The sequence below is a fragment of the Chlorocebus sabaeus genome, chromosome 24, assembly GCF_047675955.1.
Source record: "Chlorocebus sabaeus isolate Y175 chromosome 24, mChlSab1.0.hap1, whole genome shotgun sequence".
Classification (NCBI taxonomy): Eukaryota; Metazoa; Chordata; class Mammalia; order Primates; family Cercopithecidae; genus Chlorocebus; species Chlorocebus sabaeus.
This window is the reverse complement of record NC_132927.1, coordinates 68,866,181-68,886,617: the sequence shown is the minus strand read 5'-3', so window position 1 is coordinate 68,886,617 and position 20,437 is coordinate 68,866,181. Positions and strand designations below refer to the sequence as shown.

The 20,437-nt window shown below is 46.2% G+C and overlaps 1 protein-coding gene across 2 annotated transcripts in view; it reads right to left on the bottom strand.

The window, feature by feature from the left end:
- RIN3 (Ras and Rab interactor 3) overlaps window positions 1-20,437 on the bottom strand; it is a 183,932-nt gene that overhangs the window by 106,414 nt on the left and 57,081 nt on the right. For both annotated transcript variants that reach the window (XM_007987638.3, XM_007987637.3), the window contains exon 3: window positions 13,982-14,099. In XM_007987638.3, coding sequence (XP_007985829.1) covers window positions 13,982-14,099 — 118 coding nt within the window. The remainder of the gene's footprint in view (window positions 1-13,981; window positions 14,100-20,437) is intronic.

The following is a 20,437-nucleotide window of genomic DNA, read 5'->3' as shown; positions in this document are numbered from 1 at the left end:
ATTAGCCAGGCACAGTGGCGTGTACCTGTAGTCCCAGCTTCAGGAGGCTAAGGTGGGAGGATCACTTGAGCCCAGGAGGTCGAGGTTGCAGTGAGCTGTGATCACACTACTGCACTCCAGAGCTTGACAGAGTGAGACCGTGAAAAAAAAAGAAAAGAAAAGAAAAGAAAACAACAACAACAACAAAAGACCTGCTGGACTAGCTCAGGTAGGATTGCACTGAACAAATCTCCCACTCTAAGGCATGTGCTCTTAGGTTAAGTAGTTGAAGTTGATACATCTGTCCCTGGTAAGGGAGCCCATCTCATGGACAAATGTGGTGAACCCTTGTGCTAATTGGCATTGGTGGTTATCACCAGTGGACTGTGGGGACCTTTTAAATTCAGGAAAGGAGAAATTCTAGATGAGTCCTCCTGGGCAGTGGAGATCCATGTGCATGGGTGTCAGCGTCACCCAGAATGCCTTTGAGTTCTGCTCTTAGGTTTGACCCTTTCACCAGTTGACCCATTATCCTAGAAAGAGATTTGACCTGGATTTAAATCAAAATGTAAATAAAGCACTTCGGGAGACCAGTTTGAGACCAGCCTGGACAACAGAGAGAGATCCCATCACTACAAAAAATGAAAAAATTACCCAGACACAGTGGCACACACCTGTTGTCCCAGCTACTTGGGAGGCTAAGGCAGGAGGACCGCTTGAGCCCAGGGAGTTGCAGCTGCAGCTGCAATGAGCTATGATTGCGCCACTGCACTGTAGCCTGGGCAACAGAACACGACTCTGTCTCATAAATAAATAAATAAATAAATAAGCCAGGGGAATAGGCAGGGAATGAAGCAGGGCTACGTGGGAAACACGGGGCAAATGGCTCAGATCAAGAGTGCTGGGCAGCTCACTTCCCGTACGGGCATTTGTCACTGTCTCATAGTTTCTCTTCTGGAGATGGGGCCAACTGGCCTTCTTTTTAAAGTAGCCAGTAGAAAGATGCCATCAGCTGAATCTGTCATTGTCACCATCTTCAAAGCCCATGAATGAAAAAGTAGCTAATGTCCTCCTGTCCAGGTGGCTCGTTTCAGCCATAAACGGGCAGGCTGCAGCTCAGCAGCGGTGCTAGCCTCCCTTCCATCCTGGGTCTCGGCCCTTCATCCCATACATCCCCTGCTCCCATGCTTCTTCCGCTGGTCTCCTCTCTCTCCACACACATCGGGCCTCTGAGGGTCCCCAGTGAGGCCAAGTGGTGACCAAGACATCTCTTATCACCTTTGTGCAGCAGACAGCAGGACTGGGGATGCAGGAGATGGTTGTTTAAAATAGTGCTTGTTCAAAATGGTGGCTACCCCCCCCTGTGGGTCACATGCTTACTGGAGGATTAGACCATCCATCCTATTGGAGGCTGGCCTGGCCATGTGACCTGTTTCAGCCAATGAGATGTGAAGGGACGTGACACCTGCCTTCTCTGAGTGGAACCTTTGGGAACCATTATGGATTCTGCTTTCTCTTCCCACCTCAATGCCCCAGATGGGTGCTGCTCCTTCAGGTCTGCATTGCAATACACACAAATTGTTGCAAAGAGCCTCAGATGGCATATCGCCTGAGCGAGAAATACAATTGTCCCTTGGTGTCTGTGGGGGGTTTGTTTCAAGATCCCCCCTGCCAACTCAGAAACCAAAATCTGAGGATGCTCAAGTCCTTGATATGAAATGGCATAGCATCTGCCTATAACGTATGCATGTCCTCCTGTATACTTTAAATCAGGGGTCCCCAACTCCTGGGCCAGGGAACTGGTAGGAACTGGGGCACACAGCAGGGGGTGAGCAGCGGGAGGGCAAGCTTTACCACCGGAACTCTTCCTCCTGCCAGATCAGTGAGGGCATTAGATCCTCATAGGAGCAGGAACCCTATTGTGAACTGCGCATGGAAGGGATCTAGGTTGCAGGCTCCTTATAAGAATCAAATGCCTGATGATCTGAAGTGGAACACTTTCACCCAGAAACCATCCCCATCCCATCCGTGGAAAAATATGGTGCATATACACCATGGAATACTATGCAGCCATTAAAAGGTATGAGATCATGTTCTTTGCAGGGACATGAATGAAGCTGGTGCCAAAAAGGTTGGGGAGTTCTGCTTTAAATAATTTCTAGGTTACTTATAATACCTAATACAATGTAAATGCTATATACATAGTTGTTATACTATATTTTAATTTATATTATTTTTTATTATTGTGTTATTTTTCATTGTTTTTTTTTCCTTTGAATATTTTTGATCCATGTTGGATTAAATCCATGGATGTGAAAACCACAGGTTGGAGGGCCAACTGCACACTCATTACTTTGTGTGCACACCCATGTGTGTGCAAGCAACTGAGGTTAGGGTTGTTTGTTATCACACAAGACTAGCCCAAGCTGACTGCTTCAGGGAGTTTCAAGGAAACACTTAACAAGAAACTAGAGTACAATCCAGGCACAAGGAAACGGAAGTGGTCAGAGCGAGTGTTTCTTCTTCAAACACACAGATCAAGCTGGCTACTCCTTTTGGGGCATCCCCACGTCTCCTTCCCTTGCCTCAGCTCTGTGTGGGGAACCCCAACAAAAGGCCCCAGTTCCAGGCCTGGTCCTTTCCTTTGACCACTTCCCCCTCAGATCACCCCCTACTGCAGTCACCATGGCCACAGTGTCTAAAGTCCTAAGCAGTGTAGACACACAAACCCCTCCCAGTGCCCTGTGCTGGCGGCATCGTCATTATCCCCATTTTACAGGCAAAGCAACTGAGGCCTGGAGAGGTAAAGTAACTTGCACAAGGTCACACAGGCAGGAGAAAACAGCTGGGATTCAAAAAGCTGTGTGGCTTCCATGGTCTGTCTCAATTGCTATGCCAAGGAGGAGGGCATCAAACAGGAAGAGAGCAAAGAGGCAGGAGTGGCATATTAACTCAGCAAAGAAACAAGTTACCTGCTGCTTTCTTAATGTTGTCTGGGTGCACCCTAGTGGCTGACCTCAGGGGAGAGGTTTGGGGAGCAATGGAGTAATACAAGGAAACGGCAGGCCAGGCTGGGTGGCTCACACCTGTAATCCCAGCACTTTGGCAGGCTGAGACAGGCGGATCACCTGAGGTCAGGAGTCCAAGACCAGCCTGGCCAACATGGTCAAACCTGGTTTCTACTAAAAATACAAAAATTAGCTGGATGTGATGGTGCATGCCTGTAGTCCCAGCTACTCAGTAGGCTGAGGCTGGAGAATTGCTTGAACTCGGGAAGCAGAGGTTGCAGTAAGCCAAGATCACACCACACCACTGCACTCCAGCCTGGGCGATAGAACAAGACTCCATCTCAGGAAAAAAAAAAAAAAAAAAGCAAAAAAGGAAACAGCAAAATCACACACACACAAACTTATGGATGACACCTGTGTATTTATAGTGAATGCACATGAATGATGATGGAAGTGTTAGGTTACATGAAAGATTTTTGGTTTTCATCATATTTTCAGCAAATTGAGCACTGAATTTGTAAAAGTTTAAAAATGGAGAGGTGGCATGCCCAAGATGGCCGAATAGGAACAGCTCCAGCCTCCAGCTCCCAGCGTGAGTGACACAGAAGATGGGTGATTTCTACATTTTAAACTGAGGTACTGGGTTCATCTCACTGGGGAGTGCCGGACAATCGGTGCTGGTCAGCTAGTGCAGCCCGACCAGCAAGAGCTAAAGCAGGGCGAGGCATCGTCTAGCCTGGGAAGCGCAAGGGGGAAGGGAATCCCTTTTCCTAGCCAAGGGAAACTGAGACACACAACACTGGAAAATCGGGTGCAGACCTACACTTCACACCTCACATGGTGGGGTACACCCCTGAGACGAAGCTTCCAGAGCAAGAATCAGACAGCAACACTTGCTGTTCAGCAATATTCTATCTTCTGCAGTCTCTGCTGCTGATACCCAGGCAAACAGGGTCTGGAGTGGACCTCAAGCAAATTTCAACAGACCTACAGCTGAAGGTCCTGACTGTTAAAAGGAAAACTAACAAACAGAAAGGACACCCACAACAAAACCCCATCAGTACATCACCATCATCAAAGACCAAAGGCAGATAAAATCATAAAGATGGGGAAAAAGCAGTGCAGAAAAGCTGGAAATTCAAAAAATCAGAGCGCATCTCCCCCTCCAAAGGAATGCAGCTCCTCGCCAGCAACGGAACAAAGCTGGACGGAGAATGACTTTGACGAGTTGAGAGAAGAAGGCTTCAGTCGATCAAATTTCTTAGAGCTAAAGGAGGAACTATGTAACCAGTGCAAAGAAACTAAAAACCTTGGAAAAAGAATGGATGAATGGATAACTAGAATAATCAATGCAGAGAAGACCTTAAAAGAACTGATAGAGATGAAAACCATAACACGAGAACTACGTGACAAATGCACAAGCTTCAGTAACCGACTCGATCAACTGGAAGAAAGAGTATCAGTGATTGAAGACCAAATGAATGAAATGAAGTGAGAAGAGAAGCGTGGAGAAAAAAGAGTAAAAAGAAATAAAGAAAGCCTCCAAGAAGTATGGGATTATGTGAAAAGACCAAATCTACATCTGATTGGGGTGCCTGAAAGTGATGGAGAAAATGGAACCAAGTTGGAAAACATTTTGCAGGATATCATCCAGGAGAACTTCCCCAACCTAGTAAGGCAGGCCAACATTCAAATTCGGGAAATACAGAGAATGCCACAATGATACTCTTTGAGAAGAGCAACTCCAAGACACATAATTGTCAGATTCACCAAAGTTGAAATGAAGGAAAAAATGTTAAGGGCAGCCAGAGAGAAAGGTCAGGTTACACATAAAGGGAAGCCCATCAGACTAACAGCGGATCTCTCGGCAGAAACTCTCCAAGCCAAAAGAGAGTGGGGGCCAATATTCAACATTCTTAAAGAAAAGAATTTTCAACCCGGAATTTCATATCCAGCCAAACTAAGTTTCATAAGTGAAGGAGAAATAAAATTCTTTACAGACAAGCAAATGCTTAGAGATTTTGTCACCACCAGGCCTGCCCTACAAGAGATCCTGAAGGAAGCACTAAACATGGAAAGGAACAACTGGTACCAGCCATTGCAAAAACATGTCAAAATGTAAAGTCCATTGATGCTAGGAAGAAACTGCATCAACTAGCGAGCAAAATAACCAGCTAATATCATAATGACAGGATCAAGTTCACACATAACAATATTAACCTTAAATGTAAATGGACTAAATGGTCCAATTAAAAGATACAGACTGGCAAATTGGATAAAGAGTCAAGACCCATCAGCTTGCTGTATTCAGGAGACCCATCTCACATGCAGAGACACACATAGGCTCAAAATAAACGGATGGAGGAACATCTACCAAGCAAATGGAGAACAAAAAAAAGCAGGGGTTGCAATCCTAGTCTCTGATAAAACAGACTTTAAACCATCAAAGATCAAAAGAGACAAAGAAGGCCATTACATAATGGTAAAGGGCTCAATTCATCAGGAAGAGATAACTATCCTAAATACATATGCACCCAATACAGGAGCACCCAGATTCATAAAGCACGTCCTTAGAGACTTACAAAGAGACTTAGACTCCCATACAATAATAATGGGAGACTTCAACATCCCACTGTCAACATTAGACAGATCAACGAGACAGAAAGTTAACAAGGATATCCAGGAATTGAACTCAACTCTGCACCAAGCAGACCTAATAGACATCTACAGAACTCTCCACCCCAAATCAACAGAATATACATTCTTCTCAGCACTACATCACACTTATTCCAAAATTAACCACATAGTTGGGAGTAAAGCACTCCTCAGCAAATGTAAAAGAACAGAAATTATAACAAACTGTCTCTCAGACCACAGTGCAATTAAACTAGAACTCAGGACTAAGAAACTCAATCAAAACTGTTCAACTACATGGACACTGAACAACCTGCTCCTGAATGACTACTGGCTACATAATGAAATGAAGGCAGAAATAAAGATGTTCTTTGAAACCAATGAGAACAAACATATAACATACCAGAATCTCTGGGACACAAAGCAGTGTGTAAAGGGAAATTTATAGCACTAAATGCCCACAAGAGAAAGCAGGAAAGATCTAAAATTGACACCCTAACATCACAATTAAAAGAACTAGAGAAGCAAGAGCAAACACATTCAAAAGCTAGCAGAAGGCAAGAAATAACTAAGATCAGAGCAGAACTGAAGGAGATAGAGACACAAAAAACCCTCCAAAAAATCAATGAATCCAGGAACTGGTTTTTTGAAAAGATCAACAAAATTGATAGACCGCTAGCAAGACTAATAAAGAAGAAAAGAGAGAAGAATCAAACAGATGCAATAAAAAATGATAGAGGGGATATCACCACCGACCCCACAGCAATACAAACTACCATCAGAGAATACTATAAACACCTCTACGCAAATAAACTAGAAAACCTAGAAGAAATGGGTAATTTCCTGGACACTTACACTCTCCCAAGACTAAACCAGGAAGAAGCTGAATCCCTGAATAGACCAATAGCAGGCTCTGAAATTGAGGCAATAATTAATAGCCTACCAACCAAAAAAAGTCCAGGACCAGACAGATTCACAGCCGAATTCTATCAGAGGTACAAGGAGGAGTTGGTACCATTCCTTCTGAAACTTCCAATCAATGGAAAAAGAGGGAATCCTCCCTAACTCATTTTATGAGGCCAACATCATCCTGATACCAAAGCCTGATAGAGATACAACAAAAAAAAAAGGTAATTATAGACCAATATCCCTGATGAACATTGATGCAAAAATCCTCAATAAAATACTGGCAAACCGAATCCAGCAGCACATCAAAAAGCTTATCCACCAGGATCAAGTGGGCTTCATCCCTGGGATACAAGGCTGGTTCAACATATGCAGATCAATAAACGTAATCCAGCATATAAACAGAACCAAAGACAAAAACCACATAATTATCTCAATAGATGAAGAAAAGGCCTTTGACAAAATTCAACAGCCCTTCATGCTAAAAACGCTCCATAAATTCGGTATTGATGGAACGTATCTCAAAATAATAAGAGCTATTTATGACAAACCCACAGCCAATATCATACTGAATGGGCAAAAACTGGAAGCATTCCCTTTGAAAACTGGCACAAGACAGGGATGCCCTCTCTCACCACTCCTATTCAACATAGTGTTGGAAGTTCTGGCCAGGGCAATCAGGCAGGAGAAAGAAATCAGGGTATTCAGTTAGGAAAAGAAGTCAAATTGTCCCTGTTTGTAGATGACATGATTGTCTATTTAGAAAACCCCATTGTCTCAGCCCAAAATCTCCTTAAGCTGATAAGCAACTTCAGCGAAGTCTCAGGATACAAAATCAGTGTGCAAAAATCACAAGCATTCTTATACACCAGTAACAGACAAACAGAGAGCCAAATCATGAATGAACTCCCATTCACAATAGCTTCAAAGAGAATAAAATACCTAGGAATCCAACTTGCAAGAGATATAAAGGACCTCTTTCAAGGAGAACTACAAACCACTGCTCAGTGAAATAAAAGAGGACATAAACAAATGGAAGAATATACCATGCTCATGGATAGGAAGAATCAATATTGTGAAAATGGCCATACTGCCCAAGGTAATTTATAGATTCAATGCCATCCCCATTAAGCTACCAATGACTTTCTTCACAGAATTGGAAAAAACTGCTTTAAAGTTCATATGGAACCAAAAAAGACCCCGCATTGCCAAGACAATCCTAAGCCAAAAGAACAAAGCTGGAGGCATCACGCTACCTGACTTCAAACTATACTACAAGGCTACAGTAACCAAAACAGCATGGTACTGGTACCAAAACAGAGATATAGACCAATGGAACAGAACAAAGTCCTCAGAAATCATACCACACATCTACAGCCATCTGATATTTGACAAACCTTACAAAAACAAGAAATGGGGAAAGGATTCCCTATTTAATAAATGGTGCTGGGAAAATTGGCTAGCCATAAGTAGAAAGCTGAAACTGGATCCTTTCCTTACTCCTTATACGAAAATTAATTCAAGATGGATTAGAGCCTTAAATGTTAGACCTAAAACCATAAAAACCCTAGAAGAAAACCTAGGTAATACAATTCAGGACATAGGCATGGGCAAGGACTTCATGGCTAAAACACCAAAAGCAATGGCAACAAAAACCAAAATTGACAAATGGGATCTCATTAAACTAAAGAGTTTCTGCACAGCAAAAGAAACTACCATCAGAGTGAACAGGCAACCTACAGAATGGGAGAAAATTTTTGCAATCACTCATCTGACAAAGGGCTAATATCCAGAACGTACAAAGAACTCAAACAAATTTACAAGAAAAAAACAAACAACCCCATCAAAAAGTGGGCAAAGGATATGAACAGACACTTCTCAAAAGAAGACATTCATACAGCCAACAGACACATGAAAAAATGCTCATCATCACTCACCATCAGAGAAATGCAAATCAAAACCACAGTGAGATACCATCTCACACCAGTTAGAATGGCAATCATTAAAAAAATCAGGAAACAACAGGTGCTGGAGAGGATGTGGAGAAATAGGAACACTTTTACATTGTTGGTAGGACTGTAAACTAGTTCAACCATTGTGGAAAACAGTGTGGCGATTCCTCAAGGATCTAGAACTAGAAATACCATTCCACCTAGCCATCCCATTACTGGGGATATACCCAAAGGATTATAAGTCATGCTGCTATAAAGACACATGCACATGTATGTTTATTGCGGCACTATTCACAATAGCAAAGACTTGAAATCAACCCAAATGTCCATCAGTGACAGACTGGATTAAGAAAATGTGGCACATACACACCATGGAATACTATGCAGCCATAAAAAAGGATGAGTTCGTGTCCTTTGTAGGGACATGGATGCAGCTGGAAACCATCATTCTCAGCAAATTATCGCAAGAACAGAAAACCAAATGTTGCATGTTCTCACTCATAAGTGGGAATTGAACAGTGAGATCACTTGGACACAGGAAGAGGAGCATCACACACCGGGTCCTATTGTGAGGGGGGGTGGGAGGAGGGATACCATTAGGAGATATACCTAATGTAAATGACGAGTTAATGGGTGCAGCACACCAACATGGCACATGTATACATATGTAACAAACCTGCACGTTGTGCACATGCACCCTAGAACTTAAAGTATAATAAAAAAAAATTATAAAATAAAAATGGAAAGTGAGATTCGGCCACATGGCCCTGGGAGGAAGAAAGAACCCACAGAAGTAGGCTGGCCGTCTCTGTCTCTGAGTGACCTGATTTGTCCCTTAGGCTTGAAAAAATTAGTTGCTTGACCAAACTTTAGTCAGGCTCCTGAACCTTCTCCTAGGCCCATCTGTGGCAACTAAAATCCCGTTCTAGCAAGAATCCTGCTTCGCTGGTTTAGAAAAACCCCTCCCCCTTGATATCTGATCACTGTCGATATCTGATCAGTTTCCTCATCCTCCACCATCCCCGGGGTGCTGTCTGATCACCCTGCCTGCCTTCAGCAAGAATCCTGTTGGGTCAGTTTCACCAGAATCCTCCCTACCCCTAATGTTTCCCCTTAGTGATTTTCCATCCACTGCTCCCACCCTGCTTCCTGGCTATAACCCCCACCTGCCCATGCTCTATTTGGAGTTGAGCCCAGTTCTATACCGAGGTCTCTTTGTTCTTATTGCAATAGTTTTGAGCAAATCCTGTTTTTACTGCTTTAACTACCATCCAGTTTTGGTTTTTCATTGGTGACTAATGGGAAATGAGACATGAAACCAGACACAATGTCCTGGTTTCCAGGGGTGTCATTGGGTTGGAGAGACAGTGGAGTGGTGACCCTGGAGGCTGGGCAGGGAGGTCGGGAAGGAGTACGGTGCAAAGGACGTCAGCAGAACTTTCAGAGAGTCTGCTGATCCAGCCTGATGTGCCTTTCCTCCAGGAAGCCTTCCTGGCCACCCTGCCCGTGAAGAGCACTCCCTCCTCAGGCTCCTAGAGCACAGGCTGATCAGCTCAGCTCATCGCAACCTCCAACCTCAGCTACTTTCCCAATGTTCCTATGGAAATTCAAGAGCACAGCCGGCTCTTGGGTTTCTAAAAGTTGTAGGTAACTCGCAGGTGGCAGCCGAGTCCCTGAAAGCCTGGCTGCTCTTAGTAAGAGACAGGTCAGAACCCTCCTTGTATCTGTTATCTACTAATAGATAGGGGATGGTCCTCTCTATCTCCCAGGAGACCATAAGCACACCCAGGGGCTGTGTGGCCTCAGGGGCACCTGCTAAGAAGGCCTGGCCTGGCCAAATGAGAAGGGACTCAGGTTCTTGGAGAGCAGTGGATGCCCCAAAGAGCCCTACCTCTTCTGCTGTCATCAGAGGGTGCTGTATACTTGGTCTGGGAAAACCATAACACTCTCCTCCTTTGAGAACCTCACATTTTCTTCCGCGCTGGACTTCACAGGATGGAGGGGTCAATCAAGTTTGCTATATAAATGATTTGCCCCAACCCCACACTCACTATCCTTACTACCCATGGATCAGGCTTCTAGCAGTTCAAAACCCAGCTACTGTTCTTTTTCCTGGGCACATGGCTGGACCCAGTTTCCCTTGCAGTTAGCTGTGATCATGTGACCAAGTTCTAGCCAATGGAATGCGGCACAGGTGACACACCCACTCCTAGGCCTTGGCAGGAAGACCCCACCACAAGCCTTCTCCATGCTCTTTCCCCCTTCCAGCCTACTGGCTTGGAGTCAGTCCTAGGAAACTGGAGGCTGCATGCTGAAGGTGACAGAGCCTCTTCTTCCATTGGGGTCCCTGTTCCTTCCCCACTGGCCAGGAACCTTGCCTGTGAGTGGGAAACCAGCTTCTGGGTTTAAGCCATTATGCTGGTTCTTGCAGTAGTTAGCTAATTATCCATGCTCACATGTTCCCCATAGCACACCTCTCCATCTGCCAGTCATCCTGGATGGTTCCTCTTCATTCCCTCCCTCCACCTGAAGTGAGCTCCAGGAGGCAGTGAACAGTGCCTGGCACAGAGTGGGCACTCCATAACTCTGCTGAACACATGAATGTGTGGGTTGTGTTTTGTTTTTGTTGTTGTTGTTCAGATGGAGTCTCGCTCTGTCGCCAGGCTGGAGTGCAGGAGTGCGATCTCAGCTCACTGCAACCTCCGTCTCCCAGGTTCAAGTAAGTCTCCCGCCTCAGCCTCCCAAGTAGCTGGAACTACAGGCGCGTGCCACCACACCCAGCTAATTTCTGTATTTTTAGTAGAGATGGTGTTTCACCATGTTGGCTAAGATGGTCTCAATCTCTTGACCTCGTGATCCGCCCACCTCTGCCTTCCAAAGTGCTGGGATTACAGGCGTGAGCCACCGTGCCCAGCGAGTTTTGTTTTATCCATTCTGTGGGGCTCTGGGTCTCTGCGGAAAGACCTCCTTATAGCAGGAAAGGTAACCTGCTTCTGCGTTCCCTTCCTAGTCCACTTCTAGGGCTAGAAGATGAACCTTGAATTGAACTAATATACTCACCTTCAGGACCCAGCCTGAGGCTTCTTCCTTTTTGACACCCTCCTGAATCCTTCCCACAGTGACCTGTATCCTCTGTGCCCCCAGCCAGAGGTCCCTTTGCAGTAATGCCTGCTATACTGCACAGCAAGTGATGTCTGTCCCCCATGCCAGTGTGTCCCCACCCTCCAACCAGACTTGGAGGCCCCTGAGGCCAGGAACTCTGTTTGCTTCATCTTTGCATCTTCCCAGCATCAGGCACACGTGTTTCTTGAGGAACAAACGCTTGAGAATATTTAATGAGTCTTCTTAACTGTTGTCACTCTGCTGCTAGCCGAGGGTAAAAGGCTTCCCTCAACACCCTGGATCCATTTACAAGAGATGTAAACCAGTGCTTGGAATATTCTACAGATTCTTCTAACAGGCTGTTTGGATCTGAATGCCTGGCATGTATACATATAGCCGTTGAAACTGCTTCTGCAAAAATTATGACGAGGAAATGATGATAATGAAAGAGATCTGACCTAACCAATTCCATCTTGCCATTAACCTCCAAACCACTCTTGTTCATTCCCGGGCATAGGCCGAACTAACTCTGGGATAAATTTAGTTTAGAATTAACTTTGAAACAAAGATGGTAACAGCCTCTCCCTGAAACAAACGTCCTCCTTGCCTGGAGACAAGACCACCTTTGAAAAACTAACAAATTAGCCACAAGATTAGAAATTATGGCTCAGGGCCAGACACGGTGGCTCACGCCTGTAATCCCAGCACTTAGGGAGGCCAAGGTGGGCAGATCACCTGAGGTGGGGAGTTCGAGACCAGCCTGACCAATGTGGAGAAACTCCGTCTCTACTAAAAATACAAAAATTAGCCGGGTGTGGTGGCACATGCCTGTAATCCCAGCTACTCGGGAGGCTGAGGCAGGAGAATCACTTGAACCTGGGAGGCGGAGGTTGTGGTGAGCCAAGATCATGCCATTGTACTCCAGCCTAGGCAACAAGAGTGAAACTCTGTCTCAAAAAAAAAAAAAAAGAAAAAAGAAATTATAGCTCAGGAGTCATGTAGCCAGAGGCCACAAGATCACTAATGTCCCCACTTGCTCCTGTAGATAACGTTACTATCATAAAACCTAAGATTGGCTTTTGAGGTCTGCATTCTTTCTTACGGATCTGCTGGTGCCCGCCACCCAGACCAGTAAACTGGCTCATTTGGTCTTGTGGCCCTCACCCAGGAACTGACTCAGTGCAAGAAGACAGATTCAACTCCCTGTGATTCCATCCCTGACCCAACCAATTAGCTTTCCCCCTCCATGCCCCTCCTACCCACCAAACTGTCTTTAAAAAACCCTAGCCTCCAAATTTTCAGGGAGGCTGATGTAAGTAATAATAAACTCCTGTTTAGTTGGCTTTATGTACATCAAACTCTTTCTCTGTTGTAATTTCCGTCTTGATAAATTGGGTCTATCTGGGCAGAGGGGAAGAAGCACCCACTGAGTGGTTGCACCATGCGAGGAGGGGAAGCTGGCACAGATGGGTGCCCAGCAGTCCACAAGGGCCCCAAACCCAGTGACACCATATTATCAGAACAAACCCGCCCTAGGGAGGGGGCCCCAAACATTTTCCCACTGAGGCCCATGCCTACTTCCAGCAGCACTACACACACACAGGATTTGTCTTTTTTTTTTTTTTTTTTTTTTTTTAAATCTCCTTCTGTTACCCAGGATGGAATGCAGTGACACAATTATAGCTCACTGCAGCCTCACCCTCCCTGGCTCAAGCCATCCTTCCACCTCGGCCTCCCAAGTAGCTGGGGCCACAGGTGCATTCCATCACACCTGGCTTATTTATTTTTATCTTTTGTAGAGATGGGGTCTTTCTATGTTGCCCAGGCTAGTCTCCAGATCCCGGGCTCAAGGAATCCTCCAGCCTCTGCCTTCCAAAGTGTTGAGATTATAGGTGTGAGCCATCGAATCTGGTCCAGATTTTTGTCTTTCAAAGTGTTTGTCGGTTTGACCCTCACAAAAGCTCTGTGACTATTATGTGCATTTGACAGAAGAGAAAACTGAGGCACAGAAAGATTAAGTGACTTGTCTGCAATCATGGATTGAGTGTGTGCTGAGCTGACACTAGGACCCAAGGGTGCAGACATTTCTTCTTCTTTTCTTCCCTTTCTCCAGCGTCCCTGCATTGAGCTAACAAGAGGAAACTTCACTGTGGCCACAAGAATGCAAAGTCAACCAGCTGCGACGAGGGTGAGCAGAAATTCACACTGACTTTGGATGATGAACTGAGTTCAGAACAAGTCTGACTAAGTAACTTCAGTGACTGAAAGCTTTTCCTCCTTCTAATTTTAAACACCATCGGTGCGTCTGGGAGAGTCTGTGGCTAGAAGGTGCAACCTCTCTGCTGCTGCTGCTGCTGCTGCCGTGTGGTCAAAGTGAAAACAGAGAAGATGGGCACTTACTCGACTTTTCTTCCTTAATGGTGTATTCGAGCACCTCGGACGAGCTCTCGTTCAGGGAAGGAAAGTGGACACAGAGCACCAGGTGCTTCGAGCTGCTGTCCCGGCGGACCAGGAACATCTGAAACCAAAGAAGGGGAGGGAGCTCTGTGAATCAAAGATTTGGGTGAAGGTGAGGAGGACAACCACGAGACGGAAGTCATCTGGAAGGTTCCTGAAATGAGGAGGCAGGCTAGGGAGGTCAAGGATGCCTCAGGGACACTGGGGGTTCTGCCCAAAGAGTCTTGTGTCACCTGGCCCATGTCCACACTAGGATTCTGCATGCTCAGTTTCTCATTTGCCCACTGAAGGGTTCAGTGAAATCAATGTTTCTGTAAGGGTATTGGAGGCACAGAGTCCACGGCGGGGGGAGGTCTTAAGATTCCTATGCCCCCACCCCGAGGTGTTGGTTCTTAAGGGGGGCTGGAATTGGCTGGCTCTTATGTGAGTGGTCCTGAGTCTACACTCAGAAAAGCTCTAATGTACAGGAGTCAGGTTGAATTTCAACTCTCACCCCAGCACGTATGCTCTGGGGGAGGCTGCTGGAGACAATCACAGATATTGGTCAATTCACACCTTTTTTTCCTCTGAAAAAATAAAAATAGCTAATACTTAATATAGAGCTCTCTCTGTGACAAGACCCGTCAGGACACTCCACATATAGTAACTTGCTCCATCCTCTCCATCACCCCATGAGTTTTATTATTATCCCCATTTTACAGATGAAGGAACTGAGGTGCTCTCTGATTATAACAGGATGCCCCCTCCTCAAGCTGGTGTGATGACTGACTGAGTTAATACCTGTTAGGGCTTGGCCCACAGGACATGCTCTGGAAGGTGATCCTGGCCAAGGTCTCACAGCTGTAAGGGAAGAACTGGATTTGGCCTCCAGACACTGGTGTCAACACTTGGGACCTCCATGCCACGAGGCCTCTGCATGCAGACCCCAAGTCCTGAGCAGGAAGACTTGCTTCTGCTGTGGGTTTACTCTCTTCTGATAAAACCATGGCTCTAGGCCCTGAGGACGCAGCTGTGCTCTAGAAACCAAATACTAGCTGAGGTCTCACCCAGAGCCAGCATGTTCATGGACACTTGCTTCTCCTTCTCACGTTCTGAGCAAGGGTTCTGCTTCAGTGAGGGTCCCAAGGGCAAACATGGGGAGCGGGATTCTGCTGCCTTTCACAGACTCTGTTGTTTTAAAATGTCCTTTGAATCCTGGCAGGTCCCAGCAAGCTCATCCCTCCTTTCCAGGTGACACCTTCTGGAATCTCCCCAACCTCCTGTGGTACAGCTTCCCCAGGAAGGGGGTAGGGGCATCCCTGGATAGGGGAAGGACTTGGTCTGTGTCTTCCCCTCCCGGCTCTGGTCTTGACCCCACCCCTGGAGCTTAAGCCTCTCCTACTCCAGCCCCAAGCTTCTGGGTTAGAGTTTGGAAAACTAGGTGTCTGGCCAAGGTTGCTGAAGAAAGGCTGTGGAGCAGGGACACTGGGATATCTGAGTGTCCATTTGAACCAGAGTGACCCCCATCTTGAATAGGGGCTGGATAAAATAAGGCTGAGACCTGCTGGGCTGCATTCCCAGGAGGTTAGGGCATTCTAAGTCACAGGATGAGACAGGAGGTGGGCACAAGATACAGGTCACAAAGACCCTGCTGATAAAACAGGATATGGTAAAGAAGCCGGCCCAAACCCACCAAAACCAAGATGGCGACCAAAGTGACCTCTGGTCATTCTCACTGCTCATTATGTGCTAATTATAATGCATCGGCATGCTAAAAGACACTCGCACCAGCGCCATGACAGTTTACAGATGTCATGGCAACGTCAGGAAGTTACCCTATATCTAAAAAGGGGAGGGGCTCTTAGTTCCAGGAATTGCCTGCCCCTTTCCTGGAACACTCATGAATAATCTACCCTTTGTTTAACAAATAATCAAGAAGAAACCATAAGCATATTCAGTGAAGCATGAGTATGAGACAGTGTACCAGGATAGAGCAGCCATTCTTTTGCTTCTTCACTTCTCTAATAAACTTGCTTTCACTTTATTCTGTGGGCTTGCCCCAAATTCTTTCTTGTGTCAGATCCAAGAACCTACTCTTGGGGTCTGGATCCGGAACCCTTTCTGGTAACACGAGGATACAGCCCCAAGCACAGGAGGCTCCTGAGGAGTCCTCTGTCCTGACCCTGCTGTGGTGATATCCCAAATTCTGCTGCTATTGTATTGATTACTAATATTACTATATTGCTGTATCATCATAATCATTGTTATTCTATAGTTGTTACATATAATTGTTAAAAAAAAATACTAGAACCGTATTACTATTAATGATTAATGGCCTCCCTAGTCTGGTCTAAATCCAAATACTAGTGCATTAATTAGATTCTATGATCTCACTTAATTTTCCTATTAAACCTATGGGGGAGACATTATGGTTATCCCCATTTTATAGATGAGGAAACTGAGGCAGAGAGAGGCAAGTAATGCTCATGATCACAGGGTTTAAGTGGTGGAGCTGAGACCTGAAACTCAGGACCTTCGACTCTAGATCCTGAGTGCTCAATTTTGCCTCCACTTGGCTTGCAGAGAGCGGCCCTGCGGCTTAAGATTCTGGTCTCCGTGAGTGTACGGCCCTTCCAGAGCAGCAGCACGATGAATCACTAGTTACCAAACTGAGGTTGGAAATGAGTTTTTCGCAGCCCCTCCCCTCCAGCAGAGCAGGATGAAGAGATAATTAGAACCAGGAGCAACAGGGGGCGATGGAAGGGGTACTCCTGGTGATACAGGAGCTAAAAAGAAAGTATTTAGGCAGAGAGTGAGGGTAACAGGGTCCTGTGCTGAGCTTCCCTTTTAACAAAAAGCAGCCCCCAAATCATTTCTTCTTTAATAAAGAACAGCCTGAAAAACTCAACCTGCAAACATAGACAAGCAACCTGGAAGCTTGCACGGGTGAATGGCGGCAGCTGTGCCAACAGAAAAGGGCTACCTGGAAGCCAGGTATGTTCAACATGGAGGCTCCATCTTCCCTTTTCTTTGTCACCACATGTGCAGTGGAAAAGTAGGCAACATGGCCCCGCTATGTAGAGAATCCATCTACATAATAAAAGATTAGGGTGGGGCAGCCAGTTTCTTCTCGTGCAATGCAAATGGCACACCTGTCCAGCCAATCTCTGGCACTCTATGTAAATCAGATACTTCCTCCTCAAGCTCACCTATAAAACCTCCTGCACTTCACCATGGACTGGAAGACCTGTTCAGGACACCCTCTCTCTGCAGGAAAAAGCTTTTCTCTTTCTTTCATCTTTTAAACCTCTGCTCTTAACCTCATTCCTTGTGTGTTCGTAACCTTTATTTCCTTGGTGTGAGGCAACGAACCTCGGGTATTACCCCAGACAAATGACGCGACGCTGCGCTGCTTCACGCGGCGGCGGGGGAAGGGCGGGGGAGGTGGTGCCTGCCCAGAAGGTGTTCCTACTGGACATTGGCTTACCTCTAGATGCCTCCACCAGGCCTGGCTCTCCGCTCAGAGGCTCAGAGACAAGCCTCTGCTGCTGCCAAATCCTCACCCTACTTGGAGCTACAGCATCTCTGAACTAGTGCATTTACCTGAAGTTGAACTGACCCCAGGACGTGAAGTCTTTCAAAGAAATGAGGTTGCTTTGCCTCTATGGAGGTTCAAGGTGGAGCTGCCTCCTTGGTCACCAGGCCCATGAGAACCAGCAGTGTGTAAGGGAATGTGAGTGTGTGAAGGAACGTGAGTGTGTGTGGGGGTGAGTATGGTATACAGTAGGACAGAAACACATCGCCAGTCCTTGTACCCAATCCTGGCACAGAGCTTCAAAAACCCTTGGAATTTCCTGAGAGATGAGAGTGTTTTTTATTATTCATAATGAGCCCGTTTTGACCTAACCTGAGTTGCTGCTATTAAACAGGGACTCCTGGTGGGACCTTAGATTCAAGGGAGGGGCTGCCACAGAAAGACTAAGCACTTGCTTAGAGGGTTGGAACCTTCTGCCCCACGTGTGACCTCCAGAAGGGGACTGGAGACTGAGTTCAATTACATGGCCAATGATTTAATCAATCATGTCTCTGAAATAAAATCTCTGGACTTTCTGGCTGTGCTGGGAGGAAGATGCACCCAGTTTCTAGGAGTGTCAGCTACTTGGGAGTGTCACCAATCTTGGGATTTTTTGGAGCTGTCCTCACCCCCTTATTTTGTTTAGACATTCTTCTAAATCTAATAACCTGATTTGTCTCCAGCTGATCCTCAGTGAGAGATGCCATCCCCTTAATATTCAAAAGTCACCCTTCTGGCCAGGCACAGTGGCTCATGCCTGTAATCCCAGCCCTTTGGGAGACTGAGGCAGGTGGATCACTTGAGGTCAGGAGTTCGAGACCAGCCTGGCCAACATGGTGAAACCCCGTTTCTACTAAAAATACAAAAATTAGTCAGGTATAGTGGTGCACGCCTGTAATCCCAACTATTTGGGAGGCTGAGGCAGGAGAAGAGCTTCAATTTGGGAGGCAGAGGTGGCACTGAGCCAAGATTGTACCACTGTACTCCAGCCTGGGCAACTGAGCAAGACTCCATCTCAAAAAAAAAGAGTCACCCTTCTACAGGAGACCACTAGACTTCCCATCAGTGGGACATGACAGAGGCAACGTTCTGCCCATTTCCCTTGGACCTAGCTGGATACTACTTTCACCAACCCATGGAGCCACCCTGCCTGGACAGCTAGCAGAGGCCAAGACCCACAGAATAACCACCACCGCCCCTCTCTATAACTGCAGGAAGCAGTTACAAAAGACTGACCATCTATTTTCCCCAAGGAATTGGGGTCTTAGACTCTTGAGGGGGAAATGTTACAGTAGGTAGTCAGGCATGAGCAGGGCAGGAGAGTCCCCTCCCCAACTAGGAATGTCAGGTGACCATCAAATGATGGGCAGGCGGTTGTTAGCTGTCTCGCTAAAATAATAATTGGTTGCAGCTTGCACACCAGGGAAACACAGTCTCCCAAGAGATAGAAAAAACCTGAAAACTGGTGATCAGCATCTTCTCAATAACATCTCACAAATTGTGCCCGTGGGCTCAAGCATGAGCACTAAGAGGCAAAATGGCAGAGCATAACTGGTATAGGACCTTCTTCTAGAAACTCTGGACCGGTACAGGAAGAACAGGCCTCAACTGAGCATGCGCACAACTCCAGTACCCACACTGCGCATGTGCCCCCCTCCCGGGTGCTGGCGGATCACTGCACATGCGGACAGCCCACCCCAAGGGAAGAAGCCCGCTCCGAGACTCAGGGGAGAAGGGACGCAAGACCTCGGGAGCATGCCAACACAGAAAACCCTAAGTCAAAGGTCAAACCATGCACTAGATGTCTCACGCCGCCTGCCTGGCCCTCTTCCAAGTGTCCTTTCCTTCCTTTTGTTCCTGCTCGAAAGCTTTAGTAAAGCTTTAGACTTGCCCCGGTCTCTCACTCAGCCTTATGCCCACTTTGTCAAATTCTTTCTTCCGAGGAGGCAAGAACTGAGGATGCTGCAGACCTGTCTGGACCCCCGCTGTGAATAGGAGGAGAGCTGATGGGGACTCTCACCTCTGCCCCGCCCAGACCTCACCCTATGTGCCTTTTCCGTTTGCTGGTTCCTGTGCTGTATCCTTTATACAAAACTGTAATTGGAAGTATAACACTTTGTGAGTCTTTGAGTTGTCCTATCGGATTATCAGACCTGAATGGGGATCATGGGAACTCCTGAATTTGAAGCCAAATTGGACAGAAGTGCAGGTAGCCTGGGAAGCCCACTTGTGGCCGACGTGGGAAGGAGGAGCCGCCCCTGGAGTCTGCACTCACTCTGGGTAGTGTCCAAATTGTTGGACACCCAGCTGGTGTCAGACAATTGTGAGTGAGTGTATGTGTGTGAGTGTGGGTGAGTGTTGTGAAATTAAATTCAAACTTAAAATAATTGGGACTTAAAGCTGTTGGAACTTCCAATTCTTTAGAGCCTTGAGAGGAATGTGACTTTGTAGCCTGAGTCAACACTGCTGCATGCAACTGCAACTTCTGCAGCTGATTTCCTGTAAATATTGAAGACCAAACAGCAGCGGAGATAAGACCCCCTCAGAACACTCCCCTTCTTATGGAGTATTAAAAGAAAAACCTTAGACCAATTAAATTTCACAGAATTTAGTTGAGCAAAGAACGATTCACAAATCGGGCAACTCCTGAACCAGCATAGGTTCAGAGAGACTCCAGCATAGCAGCCACGTAGTGGAAGATTTATGGACAGTAAAAGAAAAGTAATGGACAAAAACTGGAAGTGAGGTACAGAACAATTGGATTGGTTACAGCTCAGCATTTGCCTTATGTGAACACCGTTTGACCAGTTGGCCACCTTTGGCCAATACTCAGTGATTGTCACAAG